This window comes from Lissotriton helveticus, chromosome 6 (genome assembly GCF_964261635.1).
Source record: "Lissotriton helveticus chromosome 6, aLisHel1.1, whole genome shotgun sequence".
In the NCBI taxonomy this organism is placed as follows: Eukaryota; Metazoa; Chordata; class Amphibia; order Caudata; family Salamandridae; genus Lissotriton; species Lissotriton helveticus.
The window spans coordinates 649,753,194-649,779,319 of NC_136067.1; the positions used below are offsets into that span (position 1 = coordinate 649,753,194).

At 43.4% G+C, this 26,126-nt stretch overlaps 1 protein-coding gene across 1 annotated transcript in view; it reads left to right on the forward strand.

The window, feature by feature from the left end:
* The window catches only part of LOC144762435 (dynein axonemal heavy chain 5-like), a 1,437,549-nt gene that overhangs the window by 908,098 nt on the left and 503,325 nt on the right, over positions 1-26,126 (forward strand). The window contains exons 77-78 of the mRNA XM_078647616.1: positions 13,636-13,787; positions 15,384-15,550. Coding sequence (XP_078503742.1) covers positions 13,636-13,787; positions 15,384-15,550 — 319 coding nt within the window. The remainder of the gene's footprint in view (positions 1-13,635; positions 13,788-15,383; positions 15,551-26,126) is intronic.

Sequence of the window (26,126 nt, forward strand, 5' to 3'; positions counted from 1 at the left end):
GTGCTAGTTGGCATATCCCAAGCTTTTGATATAATTGATTAAGATTGCCTCCTCATTTTTCTTTCAGACTGTATAGGTGTCAGAGATATTTTTCAGACCTAACTGGTAGTAGTCCTACCTTATTTATCATTTTTGCAAGTTAAATTTGGTACCTCAGCCTTATTATTCACCCCCTTGTATTTTAGTGTGCCAGAGGGCACCATATTGGCACCTATCCCAACCTTAGTGTTGAATCCCTAGGTGAACACATCCAAAAACACCGTGTATTCCTTTAACATTACATAGATGTGACTCTCAGTTACACCTGAAAATGTACTGCCCAACCACTCTGCCAACCTTAACCACAAGTGTATCAGAAATACATATCTAGTTGAAAATGATTAAACCACAACTCAAATTCGATAACACTGAGCTCTTCTTTCCTCTGTCCAACCAATATTGCGAACTACCAACTGACTGCACTGAATATATTAATAAAAAGAGTATTGTACCTAAATCTGTCTAATATGCTCTCTGGGTATCATCTTAGACTCAACTATGGCACCTAACTAAAGGCCCTTGTACGGAGCATCAATTATCAACTCAGAATTATCTTTGAATCATATCGAACATTAGACATTTCCTTCCCAGTTCTAACCTCTCAGATGTAATTGAAGTCAAGGTTATATACCAAATCAGATACACCAACGCTTTACTCACTATCCTCTGGAAAATGCAACTTGCACCATTAAAAGTCCTCCATGCTGCCCGCTGCCTCTCTTGTCTCTAGATCTAAAAAAGTCAGTCACATTCTAGCATCATTGAACTGGCCCTCTCGAGAAGCACAAAGCACTTACAATCCCACATGTATCATATAAAAGAAATTAACTAAGCACACTCCAAATGAGCACGCTGACCTCCATAAGCATAGAAAAAGCTTCACTATGGATCACAATTTTTCTGGACATGAACTTAAATGTTGAACTCTCTACCAATAAAGATGCACAGGCAATGCTGAAAACCAGCCTGAAGAATCACCTGTAGAAACAACTTGGTGGTTCATGATGTGTACATAGGTGCCTAATGTCTGCCGTGTACAAGTATGACCTATAGCAAAGCTGCAACTGTTTTGTCATTATCAGCCTGTACATATTTTAATGTTACGTTTAATATGTACAGATTTTAATGCCAGTTTGTTCCAATATGTGAAGTGGTGTTGCATCATTGTCTAGGGGAAAAGAATGTCTGATACAAGAATAAATACAAAGAAATAGGTGGCATTGACATTCGGTAAGATGGCAAATGACCTCATTGCGGGTGTGCATTGTGTGTGTGAGCACCGTGTACCCAAGATGGTAGTAGGTGAACAGGCGCGAACTCTCTACTGAGGCCAGTTAAGTTCTTGTGACGACAATCAGAATTAATCACTGACTACAGTCCAACTCTAGATTTCTTGGGGCACACTTTCAATTGTATGTAACTTTGCCCCCTCACCACTAGTAGTCAAGGTTTAGCAAGGTTGGAAAACTAACATCTGTGGTGCCTCATGTGGAACTTGCTTCTAATGTAGAAACACTCCCTGTAATCCTCTCCCAGATGGTATTCATCAGCAACCCTCCTTTTCTGCCTAAATACAACATTGCAACATTGATAGATACACAGATGTAACACAGTTCTCCTTATGGCTTAAATTACAGCTACAAAGTGGCAGAGTTACTGAGAATCAACACACAAAAGACACTGGAGCCTTGTCATGAGAGTGATAATGCAAAGTTGCTTGACTAGGGCTCGAAAATGTCCCTTTGAATTCCGTCAAAATTCTAACATTGCAGCTTCCTTATAAAAGTCAAAAGTGGGTTAATTATTTTTATAAACATACAATAATAAATGATAAAGAATACATTCTTAATATCTGTCAATAAAATAATATTAAAATTAATGTAGGTTACTATTTAATTCTGATTTGACGCTGATACTTTAGCTTAAAGTACAGATTTGCTTAGTGCATTTGAACCTTATTATGGTAGTATGAATGGCAGTTATCATTGACACTTGACCAAGATTTAAACCAGTCATAAAGCCCTACCAGCTCTTGTCGTCTTTGTTTATAATCCTATGGTATTTTATTTGGATCCATGTAAGCAAGAACAAAGAATAAACATATTTGCCATCACTTACTGCCTCACAGAAGGCCTTGGGTACTTGTGTTTTTAGTAATAGAATCTCCTGGGAATAGATTTGGAGTATGTGTTGCGTTAAGCAACTCATCTTCATTTATGAATTCTTAACAACCAATGAAGTTAAGAATGGGACCAAAGTGGAGGACAGCTATCTCTTTTGAAAATTCAGCGTGGAATGCATTGACCTAACTGTTTCACTCCAGGAGTCAAAATGAAGATGATATTGATATAAACTGTAAACAGAAACTTAATATGTATGTACCGCATAGCTGTTCAGGCTATAAAACTATACCGGTGGCAGTATATGGCAGTGTGTAAATTATTTTCATGATGCTGTACAAAAATGTTTTCAAATTGTGCAATGAAATGAATAGTATATTGTGAGAAATCAGGTAAGCGGAGTGTTAGCCATTCTCAAGGAGCAAACACAATTCTTATCAGAGTGAACCATAACAGTCACTAAATTAACCTGTGCTTAAACCTCTGGTAGCTTGGCAGAAAAGCAGTTAGGCTTATCTTAGAGACAATGTGGAAAGTATTTACGCAGCACACAACCAGCAGTAAAGTAAAAACTCAACACAATAAAAATGCCACACCAATTTAGAAACATTTTGTAAAATGTAATAAATAGTTTGACACTTAAACAACAAAAATTCAATTGGGAGAATGGAGATATGCAGTTTCAAAGATTTAGATAAGTATATCTCCTACAAGCACGGCGCCCCCCTTGTTATCATGTGATCATACAAGACGGTGGAAAGTCACAAGTTCAGGTTTACTGCGCGGCAGCTTGGGCCGGATGCAGGGACCAGGTTAGTCCTGCTGAAAAAGTTACCCTTCTTCAAGTCTGGCACAACACGTCCATTTGGCAGTGCAGGGGACCACAAGGAGCAGGGAAAGTGTGCTGACTAGTCATCGCTATAACGTGAAGAGCAGAGCAGGCATCAGGAACAGGCATTGCTTTCACGAAGATCCAGTCTGAATCGTCGTTGCTGGCGTTTCGCGTTTGTGATCACCATGGGCTGTCAATTTCGCATTGCCAGTCGTCACTGGTGGTCACTGTAGCGTGAAGAGCTTTATGTTGGCGACTGTCACAGGTGGAAAGAACTTGGCGAGAATTTGCCTGTTTGCTGTCACGAAGAGACCAAAACTTCAGGAATTCTCTCTTTTTGTTAGAGGAGTGTAGTCTAATGCCCGCCAAGCGTCCATGACCTAGGAAACACATGTTAGGGGTTAGGAATTCACTCTAGCAGAGGCCAGCAGGGATCAGGCAGGTCCAGTGGCAGGTCCAGTTGCAACAGGTCAGCAGGGCAGTTCAAGGAAGGACTCTAGAGCTTGTTGTGTTCCTGTAGCTCAGAACAGGAGGTCAATCAACTGATTCTTGGGAGTCACTCAGGTTAGCCAGGGATGAAGGTAGCAGGTCCAGCCTTCCATCTCAGAGAGCAGAGCAAGCCTCAAACAGCAGGACACTCTTCTGGCAGCAGGGCAATTCTTCTTCTGTATCCTCCACAGGTTAGGAGTTGGTCTGAGGGTCCAATATGCATATAATTTACAAACCTCCTTCCACATATGGTTCTGTAATTTCCTTTCATCCCCTGCCCAGGCTCCAAGGGGTCTGGGGTGAAAATAGGATGGTGTCAAGTTCTTTGTGAGTGTGCTAGAGGCAGCCCAGTTGTGTGACCTAGGATGCAGACTGCAGGCACCAAATAGTTAGAACAAGAAAATACCATATTTCTAAAAGTGTCATTTTCAGAATAGTTACTTAAAATCTGACTTTACTTTAAATAGGGTTTTAAACGACAATTCATTTGAGTGTAAACATGACATTCCTACCTGTTCCCAATCAATAGTTATACTTATTAAATTTAATATGGTAACTCAATGTTACCCTATGGGAGAGATAGGCCTTGCAGTAGTGAAAAAACAATCTAAGAGTGCTTCATTACAAGGACATGCAAACTTAGAAGTGCACGTCCAACTTTTTAAATACACTGCACCCTGCCCTATGAGGGTCAAAATGGCAGTGCAAACAGAGGCTGCAATGGCAGGACAAAGACATGCTTGACTGGCTACCAGCGGGTGGCATAATTAGTACTGCAAGCCTACAAGTAGCATTTAATTTACAGGCCTGGATACATGTAGTACCACTTTACTGGGGACTTAAAAAGTAAATTAAATATGCCAATTGGATGCAAGCCAATGATACTAAGTTTAAAGGACAATGTATTTTAGCACTGGTTAGAAGTATTGAAAGTGCACAGAGTCCTAAAAGCCAGCCCAAACAGGTTTAGAAGAAAGGAAGGGTAAATGCAAAAGGTTTTGGGGTCTCCCTGCAGAGAGGGCCAAGTCTAGCATATAATTCTAAGTATTGCTGTGTTATTGCCTCGTAGACGTATTACACGACTATACACACACATGCAAACCACGGCTCCCTTGACACGGCCGAGGGCACTCCAAGCGTGGAACAATAAACTCCCCAGTCTGCTGTTGGAGGACCAGTGGCTGTATTGCTGCCCCCAACTTACTGACTTATCCCCCAACTATAGACTTAGACAGTTAGTCTACATTGTATGGTACTGTGTGAAGATGACGGCTGTTGGAGGTGTAGTTTCATTTTCACCCCAGCAACCTTTTTACACATGGCATGGAATTGCCCACGGCTGACATCGTTCTGGTCTACGATTTTTATGATAATTCACCAGATAATTGACACACCAGTAGATCCTACTCCGCTATTTATTTATTTATTTATTTATTTTAGTGTCTTATAGAGCGCAACTTGCCCCGTGAGGGTATCAGAGCACTTTACAGGGTATACAAGGTCTACAAACCAACATAAAATACAGAGAAATACTAACACATCTTACCCTTACTCCTACATGTAAATGATTACAATCATAGTCAGCTTCAGTGCTCAGAAGTGAGATAGGTGTGACAGATTTGTGGGCTATACCTACATTGTACACTTTAGGACCATGCTCTCTGTTATGGGAGCAGCTGGAAAATCTAAAACTGCTAATTTAACAGGGTTTCTATCTATAAAACAACATCTTCATCAAAACATTTTTTTGCTAAGTATCACATGGGCATCTTCCCTATGTTCTACTTTTCATGATCCAGACTATGCAGCATCAGCTCTAATAAGGACTGTCAGTTTATTTACACAGACTAGCTAGTAAAAAACTAGCAATGCCCTTGCACCTAAGACTTGTAGAACAAAACTACCCACATCTAATTCCCCTTAAAGATCAAAATAAAGGAACAACAATCTAGACTACTGATCCTGTTATAATATCATCAAACAGGATGGGCAGTAATAAAACATATATTTTAATTCATTTTATTAATGCTAACAATGTTTAAAACAGTATTACTGAATAGCCAATTAAATGTCTCATTGCTATTTCACAGACAGTTTAGACAGGCTAAAAAACAAATTGAGAAAAGGAGAGAGCAACATACATATTACCTAGCCTTAATTTGTATAGGAGTTAGCCTCCTTCCCCCATTTTGACAGTAGGAAACCTGAAACAGGTTTCACTTCTGTCAACACTATCAACCCCTATTTGTAGCAACTAGCCATAAACAAAGTTATAGGAGGTACATAGCAATTGTGAGGAGGTAAAAAAATATGAATACCCAAACCCCAATCCTTTTAGCAAATTCATTGCCTCAGCTTTTAAGCATTAGTGCTGTATAAAAATGGCAAACCTTATCTGTTAATCAAAATTCACATATTATATTTATATTATATTATATCATTTTCTATCACACGAGTTCATAAAGTGCTTGTATTTTGCCAAAGAAAAGGTAAAATTTCTCCTTTTCCCCTGTCCTCTTTCAAAGAATTTCAGAGGTCAAAATGGCAACGCAGACCTTGCTCTGGGAGCCATGCTATGCTTCTAAATATAGAGCTGACATTTAACTCTTCCCAGCTGTCCTATTCTGTGTGCGAATGCAGCTTTCCCTAATTCAAAGACACCGTTAAAGCAGAAAACTGACCCATTCACCCTGTTTGTCAGTTCAATAACTTCTGCTGTTTTTTTTTTATACATATTTTCAATTATAAGCAGTGTGCAGTATATTTCTGCAGCTATATAAAGGTCAGATATTTGTTTCATACCTAAATGTATACATTTACTGAAGTCTAAGGCACTTTAAAAGCTACACTAAATGAAGAAAAATGCTGTTTGAATAGTGCATTTTAGCCAATTTCGACTTTGCTATTTGGGACACTTAAAATTGAATATCCTATAATTTTTTGCATAATAATTATTATCAGAATGTTCATTACATAGCCCAGGATTTAGAAATTGAAAATAATCATATATACCTTTATAAAAATGAGTTTTTTACGCCTGCGCAGAGTGATATTTCATATGCAAATGCCCTCATTATACGGTACAACACAACTTAATTTTAATTTAATGCTACGAGATCACAGTATGAGTATTAAGCTTTATCAATATTAAAAAACGAATTTAAAAGCACTTAATTTTTTAAATAATTTTTCATAATTAATAAAAAAAATAATTAAACCAATCATTTTTTATATTTCCACATAGGAAAAGCAAGCTGCATCCCTTGCCTATCATATTTAGACACAGTCATTCATAAGCCCTAAGCACAGAAGCCTAACTTGAAACATGAAACATTTTTGCGCCACTTTTTCAACATCAGAACCAAGAATGTGCCTATAAAATGGCTTTAAGAAAGGAAATCCTCACTTGAAATGTTTTCCTATTATACAAAATAATGAACCTGATTTTTGTAACTTTTTAAAAACAGCCGTCTGAAATGCAGGATTTTACACCATGTTTCCACTTAGCTGGGTCAACAGCCCTGTCTCTCCGTGGCCTACAAAAACGACAGCTGCTTGCTTAGCGGCAGTAAAAACACAGCCGTCGTAAAGCTTTTCTTAGTGTTGAAATGTAAGCTTGGGGACAGTGTATTTAAAACTGAGACATTTCTAGTTCTAAAATGTGTGTGCAGTTCAGCAACATCCAATGTATTTAGATGATGTGTTTGCCTGTTCATATTTAATACAATGTATCTAAGGAAAATGCTGTAAGTTTATTTATTGCAAAACACAAAATTTCGTTTTTGAGGCCTTTTTTATTCCTATTGAATGTGAATTCTAATTTTATCTTTTAAGCATTGGCAGTTTGTACATGTGCATAGTTGCCTACTCTATAATTTAAATAGTAACATATAATTTATTTAGCATATCATATGGTTCATTTCCCCTGGGCCTGTTGGGTTATGTCAAAGACACTCCAGTCAAGGTTTGCAAACTGCATGCACTGCTTCTCCTTTTTTGCCAAACGTCAAATTGCAGTACATTGGGGGAGAAAGAGGGCGCCTTCGATTAAGGAATGGCTCAGGGACGTCACATACAGGCATTCCCAATTGACCACATTCTGGTAGTTAATGCCCCCTACCTCTAGACCCAGGGACATTTGGGAACCTTTTCTCACGTGGGCCAGGGAAAGTCAGGGGGCAGACGAGAACACGCCGTCTGACGTGGGGGCTACATGCCGCAACGGGGAGGATAGGGAAGCTGTGCTTTGTACATGAAGGCTCACTATTTACGCACAATACAGGGGGAGGCGCCCTGGATACCGGACCATGCCGTCATGGGTTCTCTCAAGGCAGGATTGGATGTGTGGTGGACATTAATCATCTGTTGGGGTTCTAAGCAAGTGAGGTGTGCAAAAAATGACATCCGAAATATATAAGTTAGGCAGTCTTGCTTATGATTCTGTACTTATTGTCTACAGGCTAGTAGTTTGTTATGTTTCTTTTTGAAATGGCAATAAAGAAAACAAAACAAAAAAAAATATTGCTCTGTATGGTTTGTTAGGCCTGTTTCCAAATGGAAAGAGCTACTCCAATAAGTACAATAATGTAGACACAATTGCAATTTGTGCAAAATAAACAGGCGTACGTTATGTTAAAAAAAAAATATTGCTCTGTAATTTAGAATTAACTGCACTGTGTGCAATGTCAGCTTTCTAAGTACAGCTGAGTTAGCACACATACAATGAAGGGTCCTGCCATCTCCAGACAGACAGTGCTTGTTATAAGTATAATTGATAACACGCTATAATGACAAAGATGTTATGTGCATTACACTCCCCTCTATACCTTGATGTTTCAATTATTGGCTTGGAAGTCTAGGATTTATGAAGCAAGCACTGATGCTTTAGAACTAAATAAAGCTCTTTTAAAGACGACACATCCATACAAAGTTTAAACCTCTTGTGTTAAGTTTTGCTTTCTTCATTTATTTTTATATATTATGTACTGTGAGATTTATTTTGTTGCCCCTCCTTAGAATTTCCCCTCAGCTACATGAGCAAGTCACAAATACTTTAAAGAGAAAGAAAGAAAAAAGAGAAAGAAAGAAAAGGAAGCAAGAAAGTGACAACTTAAAAAGCTATATTTTGAATTGTTACAAACATATGCTATTTATATCAATGAAATACATAAAATGTTCCTTATAATCTACGACTGGATCTGGTTTCCCTGAGAAGTATTGTGTTTACTTTCAGTTATTTTTTAAAAAGTTTTCTACAGTAAGTTTTTAAACCCCAGCACCTTAGCTAAGGCTACTGTGTGTTCATGCCGATTGGGGAGCATTGTGCAAATGGGAATCTAAACAGCTTTGTGGCTATGAAGCTGTTGTATGTGAATATTTTTTGCTTGCCTTAATTTAGATACTATGGGGCATATTACCAAGGGCAAGTATCGCCGCTTTTTCGGCGAATTGTGCCGAGAAAGCGGCGATACTGCTAGAGCCCTATTAACAAGGGCATTTTAAAGCCTGGCGCAAGCCCACTTTGCATGTCGGCGATAAACATGGCTAATGACATGCAATGTGGGCGTTCCCACGTCCAACCACATGTAAAATGTGGTTGGAGGTGGGAACACCCTATTACCTAGGCAGGCATTGGGAGAGGGAGACCTGCGATAAACTCGTTTATCGCAGGTCTCCCAACACCTGCTCTGACCAGGTGTTAGGGCATTGATAACATGGGGGAGTGGATCATAAGGCTGAATCCACCCCCCCATATTATCAAGGAACACATTAGCGCATGAAAACAACATTTGTTTTCATGCGCTAATGTGCCATATCGCGACTATCGCCGGATTTCAATTCGCCTACGTGATGCGCATTGATAATTGCGTGCCAAAAAGGCGATGTAATCCGGCGACAGCCGGCGATATGGGGATGTGCGTTGTGCGTTTACTAACGAACTACTTGGTAATATGCCCCTATATGTTTAAATATGTTATACGGTAATCCTTCATATAATTAATGTACAAATACATATACAGCTATATATAGAGTGAGCTATGAATGACTCACTCACCACTAGCATGCAGTGTACTAAAAAAAACAATAGCTATTGATTAATAAATTACTTTATTTGATTTGTAAAAATCTTAAAAGGGTGGATCATACCACCATGCAATGAACATCAACATCTTTGAATCAACGTAAAAACAACATAAAATGGCACAGTAGAATGACTTCAGATCATTAACTACGTTGCACGAATTTGCAACAAAACACACAAGTATACCTCTGTGAAGCAGTTGCTGTCTCATTAAAACATCTGGACCAACAAATGAATATTGTGGAAGAGGATGCAATGTACTTAGGAGGTGTATTTAACTAAGTATAACAGTCACATGGTCAAACTGATAAAGTGCCTTTTTCCAGAAAATGGGGAGAAAATGTCTATTGAGAAAGTAAGAAAGAGCCCAGATAGGCCACGGCGGGACCATGAAGCCCAGATCACCTTTCATTGTTGTATTTTTTCTAGCTCTTGGGCAGCGAAAGTCAGGAATTTTATCGTTTTGCAGGAAAGTTGTATCGAAGACCCGCTGAGGCATTTTATCACCGCCGCCCTGCAGGTCCTGACTTGAGCTTCTCTTAAGTGTGATTTCAACAAGGTCTTCCTTAAGTTTAGTAATGCCGGGCAAATGCATAGTAGGTGCAGTAGCGACTCATCACCCTTCCCACAAAGGCGGCAGTCTGAGGTTGGCCAGGTCCGTTGCCATCTTGGGGTAAGGTCTTTACTCATGAAACAACCCAGCCTCAGGAGGCTTAATTTCCTCTTGTAGTGGTCCCTAAAACATTCTTGCAAGTAAGGTTGTTGCTTCAGTTGATTGTATGTTGGCATCACAATCCAAGCGTGGCTTTTACCCAGCCACTGAGCCTTTGTCCATTAGCAGCGATGCTTGTTTGACAGCTATCTTAGTACTCTGTTTAAAAGCGTTGTAAAACATTGGTGTATGCCAAGCTTCTTCCAGATTTAATGATAGAAGCGCTTGCCTAAGAGACTTACATGTGGAGTTGGAATGCCTAGCCTGTTTTTCGACATCATCCCAGCAGAGGTTGGCAAGTGTGTTTTCTTCGGCATCCCTCATGCGCCAGTAGTATTTGGCCACAGCCCCTTGTATTGCTGGAATCTGATTTGTTAACCCGTATTCCAGACGTATTGAGGCTTGTGAAATATGTCGCGGAATCGAGAAAAGATTTTTGAACAATCTTGATTGGGTAAGATTTAGCATTGTAGAATCCATGGTGGCCATCAGTTCCGAGCCATATGTGAGCGAGGGCAGAAATTTTGCTGCTACAACCTTTAGCACGTGACCCGTTGAGTTTCCACTTAACACCTTGAATGCTATGGGGATTTTTCTCCTGTGCTGGGATCCTACAGATACCACTTTACATGACGAGCTGGGCTCGTCATCAGCGTAGCAGGAGGCTACTGCATGACGAGCCCAGCTCGTCATGAGCGTCGAAGGGGTTAAATGTTTTTGTACTGTTTTGAAGGCAAATTGAAGTTGTTTGGCTTTTGATTTCTCAAGATCTAACTGGTGTTTGTACTTTAGATGATGGTCTAGTAGTATCCCCAAGTATTTCTATTTATCTACCTGGGTTAAAGGGCAAGAATTTATCCTACAAACAAATTTAGGTCGCTTTTTCCTGGAGCTGGAGAAACATAGAATGTTTGTTTTTTTGAGATTTATTGTTAGTTGTGCATTGGAAATGTACAGCGCAAGTTTAGAAATCAGCCGTTGTAAGCCACACGGGGTTTGTGAGAAGAGCACAATATCGTCTGCGTATTGTAGACTCGGTATGGGTGTTTGTCCCAATTTTGGTGGATCTCCCTGGGTTGCGCGTAGTTCTCGCTCTAGGTCAGCGGTGTATATGTTAAATAGGCTAGGGGCCAAAACGCATCCTTGCTTTAGCCCATTAAGTGTTTGAAATTTCTTTGTTAGGCATCGTCCATCTCCTTTTTTTATTTGAACCCAGGTATGCGAATACAAGTTTATGATTGCTCCCAATGAATTCGGAGGGGCGCCCCAAGCTTTCATGTTTGCCCAAAGTTTGGATCTTGGCACTTTGTCGAAAGCCGCTTTCAAGTCTAAAAAACATGTATATAGAATGGTGGAATTATCAATTGCCTTTTTCGCAAGGAGAGTTAGCGCCAATAGGTTTGTTAGGGTGCCCATACCAGCCCGGAAGCCTGTTTGTGTGGATGGAATTAAGTTTTTACTATCGACCCAAGACTCCAGGTCTGCCAATAGATTGGATGCATAAATCTTGGCCTCAACATCGATTAAGGCTATCAGCCTGTAATTGTTGGGGTCTGAGCGAGTACCCGATTTACAAATTGGTTGTAGAATACTGCCCCTCCAAGAGTCTGGAATATTCCCTGTCCTTAGGCTTTTACAGAACAAGGGGGATAGATGACTAGCCCAAAATTTAGGGTCTTGCCTGAAAAGAGCGTTGGGTAGGCCATTTGGTCCGGGGGCCCATCTGCTCTCAGATGGTTTATTGTCCTTAAAACCTGTTTTGATGTAATCTGCCATGATTCTCCTGTGTGATCCGAAACTGCTGGCTTGCAGGATGGTTTTCCCGCTTCCACCTTTGTATTCAGACTAGGTGTTGGAATAGACTCTAGTGGGGTTGCGGATAAGTTGTCAGATGATGTTTTTTGTGTGAAGTTGTATGTTAAATCTATATGTTCGCCCCATATCTGATCTGTCATATCCGAGTTGAACTAACGGTGTTTGCCATTTAGCATAAAATTAATTTTGGCCCAGAAATCTTTGGAGTTCCGCTGTTTACTGGCGTGGAGTATAGTGCACTCCAGTTTTTCCTTATACTTTTGCCTGGCAGTTTTGGTCTTGCGTTTAGCTCCCTTTTCAACTGTTGTATTGTTGTAAGATTTTGTTGTGAAAGTTGGAGATCCGTTTTTCGTGCAGACCTCAGGTATGAATTGAGTTGCTTTTTTAATAATCGCAATTTTGGCGTATACCATTTCCCTCCTCCATTTCTTGTTATTTTGTGTCCACGGTGCTCGATTTTGTATTTTTTATTGATATTAACTACAAAGGACTCCCAAGTCGTTACTATGTCTTTTGGTTCTTCTGATGGTGAAAGCAGTGAACGACAGGTCTCCATTAAATTTGAAATGTTGTCTTGATTCCAATTTAATCTTTGCAAGTTGAAAAGTTGGGTGTTTAGTGTTAGAGGATGCGCTTGCTCGGACTTGATTGGTTTAATTGATAATGTGAATAACTGCGGATAGTGATCGCTTTCAACCCGTTCCAGAATATGGAAGTCTTTGATGTGTCGAAATAGATCGGGGTCTACCAAGGTATAGTCTATTGTTGAACCTGTGTTTCTAGTAACCTTCGTAAGGGCGGCTGGTCTGTCCAAGGGACCCCTTAAAACAATAGCATGCATACATACGTTTAGGATCTACACCTGAAAATCTCTGGTTACATGATGGTATAGCAAAAACAGCTATAGTTTACTTCCAGTTACAGTAATAGCATTTCAGAAAATATTATGTATAAAAGCAGAGCTGCACAATATTACTACACACATGAACTGATACTTTAACATTATCCTTCATTATGATTGTTTACAGTGCCAACATAAGGCAACATGATTCCTGGTGCCAATTCCTGCGCTTGGGCGAACTGGCTTTAATAAGCACGTCTAGAGAGCTGAGTCCTACTGTTAGCTCTTTTTTAGATGTGCTTCAAAGAAGTAAATGAAATTTTGTATATATTTTATTATCATGCGTGCAGTTAATAGTTGTTAAAACTATTGCAAATGGCTTTCCAAGAATAACAATGGCAAAAGATAATTTAAGAATGTATACCAAGTAGTTCAAAAGCATGCACCATGGTAGTGCGTTCTACTGGCTGGTATCCAGTAAATCAAACATTACAATAAAAATATGTATTTGTCCCCCAATCCAGCGCCACACTTCCTTACCCACAATATGTGGGAGCTGTGTTTTAATCTTTAAATAAACGTAAAATTCACAGGTAAATTTAAGCCATCCAATTTAAGCTACTCCTGACGCCTAAGATGTAAGTAACATATTGCCCCACTATGAGATTTACATAGATTTTTGTATATTTGATTTATTTTCTTTAGGAAAGGATTCACCATATGAACAACCATGACATCCAGGGACACAATAACATGGTTTTCCTGGGACCCGGCACTTTATACAGTTTCTTGGACAGATTCAAATATATTTACCGTAAAAAGCAGGCTGAGCAAGAAGAAACAGAGAGAGGGTTGAAGTAAGTGTCATTTATTTCCCCCATCAACAGATGTGGAAAGGTGAATGCAACAAAACATGAGCAGATCCCTAAATATTATGTTTGTTTTATAAGTTCTGTGTCAACTGAGAGCAAATTAAATTTCACCCCAAGGTGCTGCTAAATTTTTAGTGAGATTGAATGTGTACACAACCTACATATGACATGAACCACCTTGCTGAAGAGGGCATGTGAATTCTGTAATAGCGCCATTCTTTAGGGAAACTTTGAGCCCTTCCAACGGAGGTGCAACCACCAACACACCTCAACCGAGATAACTAACAGAACATCAAAAGCTTCTGCATGTGCAAGTCTCATTTTCAATCAAGCAGCCCCAAATGTAGAAGCAGGCAATAAAATTATAGAAGAGCTTTTAAGAAAATTGACATGTTATAGACAATTATACATTTACAGCATCTAGCCTCTCACACTGAAAAGGAGAGAGGTGATATATCTATTATTCATATTTAACAAATGTAACCCAGAATACCCATATTTTCAGTCTTAAACTATCTTCTGAATTTCCCACCCACGTATGTTATAACAGAACCTGTATAGAGAAGAGGGTATACTGAATGTGGTAAAAAAAGAAAAAAATATAACTTCCCACCCCATTGGGCATATTATGATTTTACTAAGATACTTTTCAACTACTTGAAAAACGTAAGCATTTCATTTCAGGAATGAAACTGTGTGTCCTGCAATTGCCATTGAAATTCAGTAATAATGTATAATATTCAAATGTCTCGCTCACTGTTGTGTATAGAGAAGAAACTTGCACAAATAGTATAGAAGAAGTTTGCTTTTTCAACAACCTTACTAGTATCAAGGAGGGACAAACAAGGAAAAGGAACCTCCTTTTTTATGGGAACCTGGTTTGACATGCTCACAATGACATTACTGTTCTCTTATGTAGGAATATCAACACACTTATTCGCAATGTATTAGGGCTCGACAAATCCACTCGCCCGCTCGCATTTGCGAGGGAGAATGGATGAGGACGAGCTATTTTTAGGTCCTACTCGCCCTTTCTGGCGAGTAGGAAGTCAAACTAACTTTTGTCCTCCGTCTTTGAAAACAGAGCAAAAGTGACAAGATAACACGATTTAAAGGCATTTTTATTGCACACAAAGGGAATGAGCAATAAAGATGCCTTTAAATCTTGTTATCTTGTCACTTTTGCTCCGTTTTCAGAGACGGAGGTCAAGTGGGTTGCAGTCAGGTCGAGGAGATTTTCCATGGTACTAGACCTGCAGGACTAGTACCATTTTTCGGATTTGTCGAGCAATAACCTCTGATCCAATTCCACTTGCACAGACATAGTACAGTGAGCAAGCATAGGAAACATGAATCATGTCGTGAAAAACGATAAGGTCATAGCCAAATATTGATGAAGAGTTTTGGAAGAGCAAATACATGGCCAGCAAAGCTATGAGATGAACAACATTTTGATTTGGCTGCATCTGGTTCATGGCTAGTTGTGAGTCATTCTAAATGAAAAGTGAGGTAACCATTTTCTTCATAAGTGCCACAATATTGCAATAGAGATTTTTCAATCTTGAACTTTCTTTCTATCAGGAAAGTGTTAGAAACCCTTGCTCAAACCAGAATAGATGCAAAGGTGACCCAAAAAAAGATCAGCATAATCAGCCAAGAACATGAGGAATCAAAGGTCACCGTGTCAACCACCTTCAATCAGCTGATTGCCAAAGCTTCCTCTTTGGAGAGACTGAAGGCAGAACTAGGTGAGGATTTTTCTACATTTTCTTTTAATATATTGCTCAATTCTCAAGAATGAATATGGACCACTTCTCATAAAGGAGTAAATGATGTATTCAGCGGTTTTGGACTTCTGATTAGTAGAGCCTTTTGGCTCTCAAAATGTTTAATTCTGTCATTCTATGAGTAGTTTTATATAGTGCAACGTTCACTCCAAGGAGCATCTTGGTGCTTTGCCGAGAAAGGGCATCTGAAAGTCCATAGAGGAGAGAAAGCTTAGTTACAACAGCAGAAGCAGAGATTAGATAAGAGAAAGCACATTATGATCTGGGGTGGCGAAAATCCAGGTTTTTAAGAGCTTCCTGAAGGTGAGTTCAGTTTGAGTGTGTCTAAGCTGAGTGGGCAGGGAATTCCAGGCTTTGGTCCCTAGGACAGCCATTGCCTTGCCCCTTCTAGATTTCAGTTTAAAAGTGGGGGCTGCTAAAAAAAGTCTCTGAGGATGACCGCAGAGTGAGTTGGGTGGCGTATGGCCTGATTCTGGATCTAAGATATTCTGGTCCAGTTGCCTTTGTGGCTATGTATTTAGGCAAGTGTGTGTGTGCATGCGTATACCTAGCTACAAGGCAGTGGAGTGCTGTACATTGGCTGGAAGAGCATACAAAAGAGGCATGTTATGGTATAGAAATAAAAAAATGCAAGTGTGGCTTATAGGGAAATGGGATTAGCTTGAGGGTAATCACTTCAGGGAACTACATTGTGGTGAGGGTTCTAAATATCATGTAGTGGCTTGATTTAGGGACTATGATTACACTGAGTGACTTTCAATTTAAGACCTTACTCCCATAGTATTAAAACCTGATTTGAAGTTTGCATTGATGATGATTTGGCTTCCAATCCTGGCCATTTGTTTGACACCTAAAATATTGATGTTTGATCTAAGAAATAATTATTTCCACTTATGCTTATGAAAGTTTGAGGCTTATGTGTTGCAGAAGCATGGATGGCAGCAGATGTGAGTAAGAAATATAAACATTACAAGGGGCTGGTGCCGTGCATCTCAGGCACTCCCTTTGTTCATTTTCATTTTGGGGTGATTTGATGAGTACATGTCTACGAGGAAGATGGCTTATTGATGTTATATTATAACTGTAGTAGCTGAGCAGTGAACAGATTGTCTCCATTGGCCTGTGGAAGGATAAGCATTTTTAATGGCTTAGATTTCAGGTGAAGGAGTTCCACAATTGAGCTTTGAGGACTGAGAAAACATTGCAACTATCCACATTTTTTAAACCTAGCTGTTACACTAGGTCTCCCTTCCCCGTCCAGGAGTTCTGTGCAGGATTGTTGCCTTAATATGTTTCACCACTTAAAGCCAATGCATATACCAAACCTTCAGTAGCCCACGGCTGTTTTGTACTTGATTTTTGTGTGACTGCTTTTTTTGGGCTGTGGATCCAGATTACTGGTGACCTGGGCTCAAACACACTGAGTTGTTCAGCCTTGCAGACAGGGTCACTTAGCACCTGGGGCTTAAGACTGACTTGATATGTTGTAGAATTCTGTCTGGAAACTTTGCCCCATTGACGGTATATTATAAACACATTATTGCTTAAAATATTTGTGACCACGTGTTTATGAAAACAGCGAACATATCTGAATCTTTCTACATAGGATAATGTTGGCCATGGAATCACATGTTGTTTGTAATATAGCGCTTTCCCCATAAGCATTTTAAATGTTTTTGGGTTGTATCTCAGACATAGAAGATGATACGATCATATGGCTTTCTCTGTACTTCCTAATTCCTTACATGTAAATAAAATAACTGTTCTTTTTAGAAGATGTATCTCTGACTGAACACTGATTTTATTGTCTGTATTTACTTGTATCCTACAGTTTCTGAGTTACTAACACTATCACCTTTTGGAGTAAGCCTTGTCTGTTCCCACATTCTAATGTTGGATAGTTAAGAGTACAAAGAAAGCAACTTAGTTTTCTAATTGGAATACAATAATATATATGACTTGGAATACCTTTATTAAAAGACACTGCTCTTCACAGATATCTGCCTGTGATAACTAACTGCCCAAGGAACACGGAAAAAGGCATCACAACAGTATATGGAATGGTTGTTGCAGTGTATCAATAATGAAATGCACCATTACTTTCATAGAAACATATTAAAAAGACAAAAGAACGGAAATGATCAAGCAGTTCTATTATTTCACAATTCCTCGTGCAATTATACAATAATGGTGTGTCCTATACCCACAGTGTACTAATTCAGTAGCCTAGTGCTAAGGCATCCAAACTGAATCTACAATATATGCACTTCGAGTATAGAAGATGCATGAAATCCAATATGCTTCTCATTCATTTAATATTTTATTTTCGATATGTGATAGTCATATCATTCTGCAGGTAGATTCTCTGGCCTATTAATCAAAGGAAAACTTTTACTTTAACAACAGCCTCCTAATCCCCTCACATATTATCAAGATTGCCCCAGAGGTTTTTTAATTCCAAGTCCATTAGGAGTTATGGTATGCGCAGACCAAAGAAAGTTATTTACTTCTGATTTACTAGAAGAGCATTTAGTTCAAAATCACAAAAAGAGCATTTCTCAATACAGAACAGTTTTAGATGCTATCAATCAATCATAGCATTTGTAAAGCACGCTACTCACCCGTGAGGGTCTCAAGGCGCTGGGTGGGGGAGGGCGAGGGGGGGGGGGGGCTGCTACTGCTCGAACAGCCAGGTCTTGAGGTGTCTCCTGAAGGTGAGGTGGTCCTGGATCAGTCGTAGTTGGACGGGGTGGGAGTTCCAGGACTTGGTGGCCAGGTAGGAGAACGATCTTCCTCCGGTGGTGGTTCCGCGAATTCGTGGGATGGTGGTGAGGGCGAGGCTGGCGGAGCGGAGCTGGCGGGACGGAGTGTAGAACGTGAGGCATCTGTTGAGGTAGTCGGGGCCTATGTCATGGAGAGCCTTGTGTGCGTGGGTGAGGAGCCTGAACGTGATTCTCTTGCTGACTGGAAGCCATTGCAGGTCTCTCAGGTGGGCGGATATTTGGCGGTTGCGAGGGATGTCGAGGATGAGGCGAGCGAAGGCGTTAGGTATGTGCTGGAGTCTTCTCTGAAGTTTTGCTGTGGTTCCTGGGTAGAAGGCGTTCCCTTGTCCAACCGGCTGGTGGCAAGGACTTGGATGACGGTTCTTCTTGTTTCGGTGGGGATCCATCTGAATATCTTTTGGAGCATGCGCAGGGTGTTGAAGCATGAGCATGAGATGGCATTGACTTGTTTGGACAGTGTGAGCGTGGAGTCCAAGATGAATCCCAGGTTGCATGCATGGTCCGTGGGTGTCGGTGCAGTGCCCAGCGCGGTGGGCCACCAGGAGTCGTTCCAGGCGGGTGGGGATGGTCCCAGGATGAGGACTTCCATCTTGTCCGAGTTCAGTTTCAGGCGGCTGAGCTTCATCCAGTTTGCGACGTCCCTCATTACTTCCTGGAGGTTGGTCTTGGCAGTGGCTGGGTCTTTTGTGAGGGAGAGGATCAGCTGGGTGTCGTAGGCGTAGGAGATGATGTTGAGGTTGTGTGTGCAGACGATGGCAGCGAGGGGGCTCATGTAGACATTGAAGAGAGTCGAGCTGAGCAAGGAGCCTTGGGGTACGCCGCAGATGGTCTTGGTGGACGCGGAGTGGAAGGGAGGGAGGTGGACTCTCTGGGTTCTGCCGGAGAGGAATGATGTGATCCAGTCCAGGACTCTTCCTTGGATCCCTGTGTTGTGGAGGCAAGATCTTAGGGTGTGGTGGCAGACGGTGTCGAAGGCGGCTGAGAGGTCAAGGAGGATGAGGGCGGCTATTTCCCCGTTTGCGAGCAGGGTCCTGATGTTGTCGGTGGCTGCGCTGAGGGCAGTCTCGGTGCTGTGGTTGGGGCGGAATCCAGACTGGGATGGGTCAAGGAAACCATTTGCCTCGAGGAAGGTGGTCAGCTGTTTGTTGACGATCTTCTCAATGACTTTCGCCGGGAAGGGAAGAAGGGAGAGGGGCCGGAAGTTCTTGAGGTCCTTAGGGTCCGCTGTGGGTTTCTTCAGTAGAGCGTTGATCTCTGCGTGTTTCCAGCTCTCTGGGAAGGTGGCGGTCGAGAAGGAGTTGTTGATGATGTTCCGGAGGCGGGGTGCGATGACCGCGTCTGCTTTGTTGAAGATGTGGTGCGGGCATGGATCGGACGGTGAGCCGGAGTGGATGGTGTTCATGACGTGGGTGGTGTCTTCAATGCTGATGGGGTTCCAGGTGTTGAGGGTGGCGGTGCGGGGTGATGGTTCTGTGGCTGATGGTAGAGTCTGGGCACCGAAGCTGTTGTGTATGTCAGCGATCTTGCGGTGAAAGAAGGTGGCGAGGGCGTCGCAGAGGTCTTGCGATGGTGGGATGTCATTGGAGTTGGCGCTGGGGTTGGAGAGCTCTTTCACGATGCTGAAGAGCTCCTTGCTGTTGTGTATGTTGTTGTCTTGGCGCTCCTTAAAAGAAGTCCTCTTGGTGGTGCGGATCAGTTGGTGGTGTATGCGGGTGGCATTCTTGAGAGCTGCATAGCTTTCTGCTGTCTGTTCGCAGCTCCAGGTCTTCTCAAGGGTTCGGCAGGATTTCGTAGAGTCCTTGATTTTGTCGGTGAACCAGGTGGATATTCTGTTGCCGGGCTTGCCAGGAGGTTTCTTCAGTGGTGCGAGGGTATTGGCGCAGTTGCTGATCCACTGTGCGAGGTTGCGTGTGGCAGCGTTAGGGTCATTGGTGTTGGATGGCGGGTTCTGGCTTAGTGACGTTGTGAGCTGGTTGGTGGTGATTTTACTCCAGCTTCTGCGGGGCATCTGCTGCGGGTGGTGGTGGGATGTAGTCTTCTTGAAGGTGAAGTGGATGCAGCTGTGGTCGGTCCAGTGGAGGCCGGTGGTGTGGCTGTAGGTGATGTGTTTGCTGGCGGAGAAGATGGGGTCGAGCGTGTGTCCGGCATAGTGGGTGGGGGTGGTCACCAGTTGTCTGAGTCCGAGGTTGGCTAGGTTGTCGAGTAGGGTGGTGGTGTTATCGTTGAAGTTCTCCAGGTGGAAGTTCAGGTCCCCTAGGAGGATGTAGTCTGCGGAGGCGGGGGCGTGCGGGCTGATGAAGTTGGTGATGCCTTTGCTAAATTGCGTGCGTAGGCCCGGGGGTCTGTAGATGGGGGTTCCTCTGGGGCTGGTCTTTGGGTCGGTGTGGATTTGGAAGTGTAGGTGTTCGGCGGTGGTGAGGGTTTCCTCGGTGTTGGTTGAGACGCTGATGGTGTTCCTGTGGACGATGGCGATTCCTCCTCCGGTTTTGTTGGTGCGGTCTTTCCGGGTGATCTTATAGCCGTCCGGGATGGCTATGGCGATGTCGGGGGCTGAGGAGCCGTTCATGCAGGTCTCCATGAGGAAGGCAATGTCCAGAGCTGTAGTGTCGAAGAGGTCCCGGAGTTCGACGGCGTGCTTGTGGACGAAGCGGGTGTTGAGCAGGATGCACTTGAGGTGGTTGTTGTTGCCTGGTGCTGAGGGTGGGGTGAAGGTCCCGAGGCAGGTGAAGTTGCATTCCCGGCAGGAGAATAGTCCGTGGGTGCGCTTCGGGGTGGCTCGGTAGCAGGTGGATGATCGGCCGGTGTTGAGGGTGTGGAGGGTGGCGGTGTCGTATCTCAGTCAGGTTTCTTGGCTCAGGCGGGGGCCGGGGGTTCTGGCGCTGGGCACGGTCCAGGCGCGGACGGGCGCAGATGGGCTTGCCTTAGGCGCGCCCGCTGCGCGCGGCCGCGCAGCGGCTTGCATTATGAGGGGACGAAAGAGGGAGGAGCAGCTGGGTGGGGGGGAGCGGGGCCGTAGGGTACGCCGCGGCGGGAAACGCGGGGCGGCGGGAGGGGGGAGCGGTACAGAACAGCAGTGGCGAAAAACAAGAAATGGGCACAGAAGGCAACAAAAACACAGTGGCACTACGGAGGGGCACAGAAGGCAGACAAAAACAGTGGCAAACACAGGAAGCAGATAACGGAGACAGGGGCAAACTAACGGGCAGAGACTATGAAGAAGGACAAGTACAGACAGTAACAGTAACAGATAAAAACGAACAAAAAAGATAAATTACAGTGAAGACACACAAAATACTTACAGGCCCACCAATGGGCCACCAGGGATGAGGCGCAGGCAGGAGCCTGCGGATGGAGGAGGGCCTTGAACTCGCAGCAGCAGCGAGGCTCGGGGACACAGCGCCAGCAGGGTGTGCTAACGCGGTGGGGGAGCGGCCCGGCTTGAATCAGGGACTACTAAGCCCATATACTTAGCTCTGTGTTCCGTGTTGCCATATGTATTGCATGCAAAGCAATAACCCCCATCTCCTTAACTCATATGCAAAGGCTTTAGCCTTAGGGAAACACACTGAACCTGATAAAGAGGCGCGGTTTTAATAACTTAGATAAGATACCTGTTCTAATGTAATTCTGGTAATCGTTAACTTCAATTCTAAAATTGGTTTACCCAAGACAATGTCTTTCAGCAGCACCTTTGCTTGGCAGGTTAATCCAAACCATGTCACACATTAAAATATACACTTTCTGATTCTTGTAAGACTACCTGCACCTTATTTCTATAATAAAAGTGTGGCTGGTGAATCTTTTGGAATAAACATATCCATATACGAATACATTCAGAACCATTGCTAAATTGTTAACGTAATGATTCAAAGGTGCTGGCACTAAAAAAAAAAAAAAAAAAAAACTAACCCTACAATGAAAAGAGTCCAGAACTGTCAGCACCCAGAAATGCAATAAAAGGTAGCAGTTTCTAAGATGAGCATATTTCTGGAAAATCTGTACAAGAAAATGTTTGTTCCATGGTTCCCACCTCGGGTGAAATTCATGCCTTTATTAGGGAGGAACTATGATCAATTTCGTGCCATTTCTGGATTCTAAATAGCAGTAACGTCTCCGAAATTTCCCCATGGCGTCTAAAAGGGAAAACGTCCTGTAAGTGGCAGCTTTCGTTTTCTCCTACTTTTTATAAACCCTAACAATGTCAGCAACGTGACACCAGCCATCAAAACATTACGACTTATAAAACAGAAGTGACCAAGAGACCTAGGTCAGATTTGAAATGGTCAGGTGGAATTCAGTCTGGACCTGGGGCACATCGGGTATTTGCACATGCTTCTTGCTCCCCTGGCGGCTTTGGTATTATAGAAAGGGCCGCAGATGCTTGTGCAGCCTCGTCTATAATTCAGATTGTACTGGTGCACATTTTGCACCGGAGTGATCAGGGGTGACGTTCCCTCATTTTCATGCATTTGTGGTCCCATGCAGTGCGGCCCCATTCGAATGAGGGAACACTTTGCCACTGCGCCCGCTACGTATTACAAAGTCATGCACAGAGGGAAAGAAGCTAGCGGGGATGCACTGACTGCGCTAAACATGAGGTGGCGTGCAGTCAGTGCACCCTCCAAGAGAGTGACTCTTGGTTTGGAGTAAGCGGTGTGCTAGGACATACCCATGCATTTCTGCATGGGTGGGTGCATTCACTGTAAGAAAGTGAAGTATAATGCAGTGAGGCTGGTTAGGCATTGCTATCACAATATCACAAATAGAGCACTGGCACTGGGGCCTGATTAGCAGGCTCCAGTACACTTTCAGAGTCTTAACCATCAGCTTTGGAAAAAAAGGTGTGAGTGTGACCATACAAAGAGGGCACTTTCCTACAGTCACATACTGCACCCGTCTGTACGTGGATCTCTCTTGTCCCCTTGAAAACCGTCAGGTTTGTCATCTGCAGTGAAGGGCAGACCAGCAGTTTTAAACATGTCCCCAATTCACTAACACGCTGTTCCCAAGAACAGAGCATTCAATGTAATAGGGCTCAACATCCCCGCTCTCTCCTCTCATCACACCCACTTAAAGGTGCACTACAGTGCAGGCCAGGCAATAGGCTCTATTTGTAAAATGGGCCCATGTGCCTGTCGGGATATCTGCCTGAGTATCATTATTAGATTATATGTGTAAGGACCATGAAACATAGAAAATGTTCTCTGTTTTTCCTCAAATATTAAATTGTGGGGAAGGGAACATTTGTCCCTTTGTCTGCTTGTCACTAGACTACAAAAACATGATGTGCTTTAACTTTAATGTCTAATTTTATATTTTCTCACTGGTACAAAAGTCTCTGTTTGTGAAACAGCAATTTTGTTTCCAATTTGGCTTTTGACAGCCCTATAGTTGAGGTTTTTATCACTTTTTTTTTTTTTTTAATTTCAAAAGCTTTTATTGGCATCAGCAAGAATAAAGAACCATACAAAAATATATATATAGGTGGAGTATACATTGGTGGTTTTTTCTATCTACAGTCCATTTGTGGATGCGCGCTCTTTTCGTTCGTTTTCCCCCAAGTAAGAGGAGGGAGAAAAAGGAGAAAGAGGGAGAGAGCGAGGGAGGGGGGGGGGGGGGGGTCGTTGTCCTTTACTGGGTTTTCCTCAGGTGCTCGTCGAGTGGGCCCCACATGTGTACTTTGGCGTTGTGTTCTTTCGAGAAATTGCCTGTGATGTTGTCTGCCCCTCTCAGGAAGGTGACCCAATTAATCCATGTTTTAAAGTTTGCTTTGGCTGTTGTTCTTCCAGTTAGTCAGGATTATTTTAAGGGCTGCTGTGAGGAGTAAGTCTAGTAGTTCTCTCTCTTCTCTACTTCTTAGGTTCGCGGTCAGGTGTTCTGTCGCCAGGCTTACGAAGCTGATTGTTAGGTCAGCTTTGAGCATGTCATTTATGAAGGCGTTGATCTGTGTCCAGAACCTCTTGACTTTCGCACAGTTGAAGATGAGGTGTTCGAGGGTGCCTTCTTCTTTCTGGCAGTTCCAGCATTTGCCCGACTCTGCGATGCCGGCCTTGTGGAGCTTGGACGGTGTCCAGTAGGCCCTGTGGAGGAGCCAAAACTTAGTTTGCGCTAGTGGTGGGGTGACTTTGTTTGTTGTCGCTGAGCTCCACATTTTTGCCCGTTCTTTTTCATTTAGTTGCCTGCCCAGGAGCGTTTCCCATGTGTTGGTTGTTTTCTTGTTCTGCGCCAGTGTGGAGGGGCTCAAGTCGCCCACCCTTACCTTGTCACAATTCGAGTCAGACTACCGCTTTCATCTCGTGCTTTTGACCTTTCAAATTTATCAGCAACAGGGTTCCTTAAGAACCACTAAGCTTTTTCCATTATACTCTGATATACTGTCAACATTACCATTGGACCAAAATGGTTTTAGTCTAGTATTTTGATCACAAAATCCGTGGTCTTAACCACAGAAATTGGAACATTGGTTTAAAGCTCCTTTCACCAGCCATCCAGATCGATATTTCAGTAACCTAATAGTTAGCAAGATTCAAATCCTAGCTCACCATCGGTTCACCTGTGCTTTAGAAGAAAAGTTCATGATCACTTTCTATTGTAGGGAGTACTTTATAATCTTGAAGGAGATACCCTATTAAGCCCTAATCAAAACATTTATACTGAAATTTGGATACATTTGCAAAACATTTGTCTGTGAAAACATAAAAAATTAGCATGCTGGGGGGGCGTGGCTTGGCGCCGGCTGAAATGGCCGCCTGATTCCGGAGCTCCGCCAGCCCGAGCCCTCAACTTCCTTCCAGCCGCACAAAATCCGCTGCTTCCCGCAGATGCCCAGTGTCGCCGAGTTCCCCTAACCCCGCCGCACACAGCGATCTGACTCCGGATCCTCTGCACCTCACCGGAGCGGAGGTACGGCCCTCGAGGGGGTGGCCCGGGAGAGGGCCCAGTGCGTGCCTGCATCGCGGCCGGCGTGCCGCGCAACGTGAGGCCCCGGCCTGCGGCCTAGTCCTGGAGGGGACGGACTTGGCCCTGCAACGAGTGCCCGGCTTCCACTGTGCGGCACCCGGGGGAGTGAGGTCACATAGACACGAGGACCCTCGGAAAGGAGCCAGAGAGACTCCGGTTGGACGCTCTTGCCTGGTGAGGAGGCGGAGCGTGGTGAGTCGCGGCCGGCTTGCCGCGCTACTCTAAAGCGCCGGCTTGCGGCCTATTTTCCTCGGGGACGCCCTCTACCCTGCAGGATACGCCCGGCCTCCTCTGCGCGGCGCCCTGTGGGGGCGAGACATTCTGGGTGCGTGGACCCTTGGTGCGGCACCAGCGGACTCGTGACTGTGACGCACGGGCCTGAGGAGGTGGCTGTGGCCTGGTGGGGCCTGGTGCAGCGCCAGTGAGACCGTGAGAGTGGCGCACTGGCCTGGAGAGTGACTCGGGCCCTGTTGTGCTTCGGCCTGATGGTCGGATGGACCCTATCGCCTGAGAAGCGGCTCCGCCCTTACCAGTGATCCAAAGAAGTGCCGTTCAGCCTGGTTGTGCAGCCCCTGGTGCCCGCGCCGCTCGCCTCGCACTCTTTGGCCTTTGACGCACTCCCTCAAAACGTGGACCTATTCCGTCCGCCCTGGTGGTCCTCTCCCGGACGCGGTGGGATCCGCCGCCTGCCCGGTTGATGCGCTGGGGTGCTGGAGGGGCGGCCACGGAGAGATTACATTCTACTAGCCACTATGTTGATTGCCGGCGGACCTCTATTGCGACGGATCACTGTT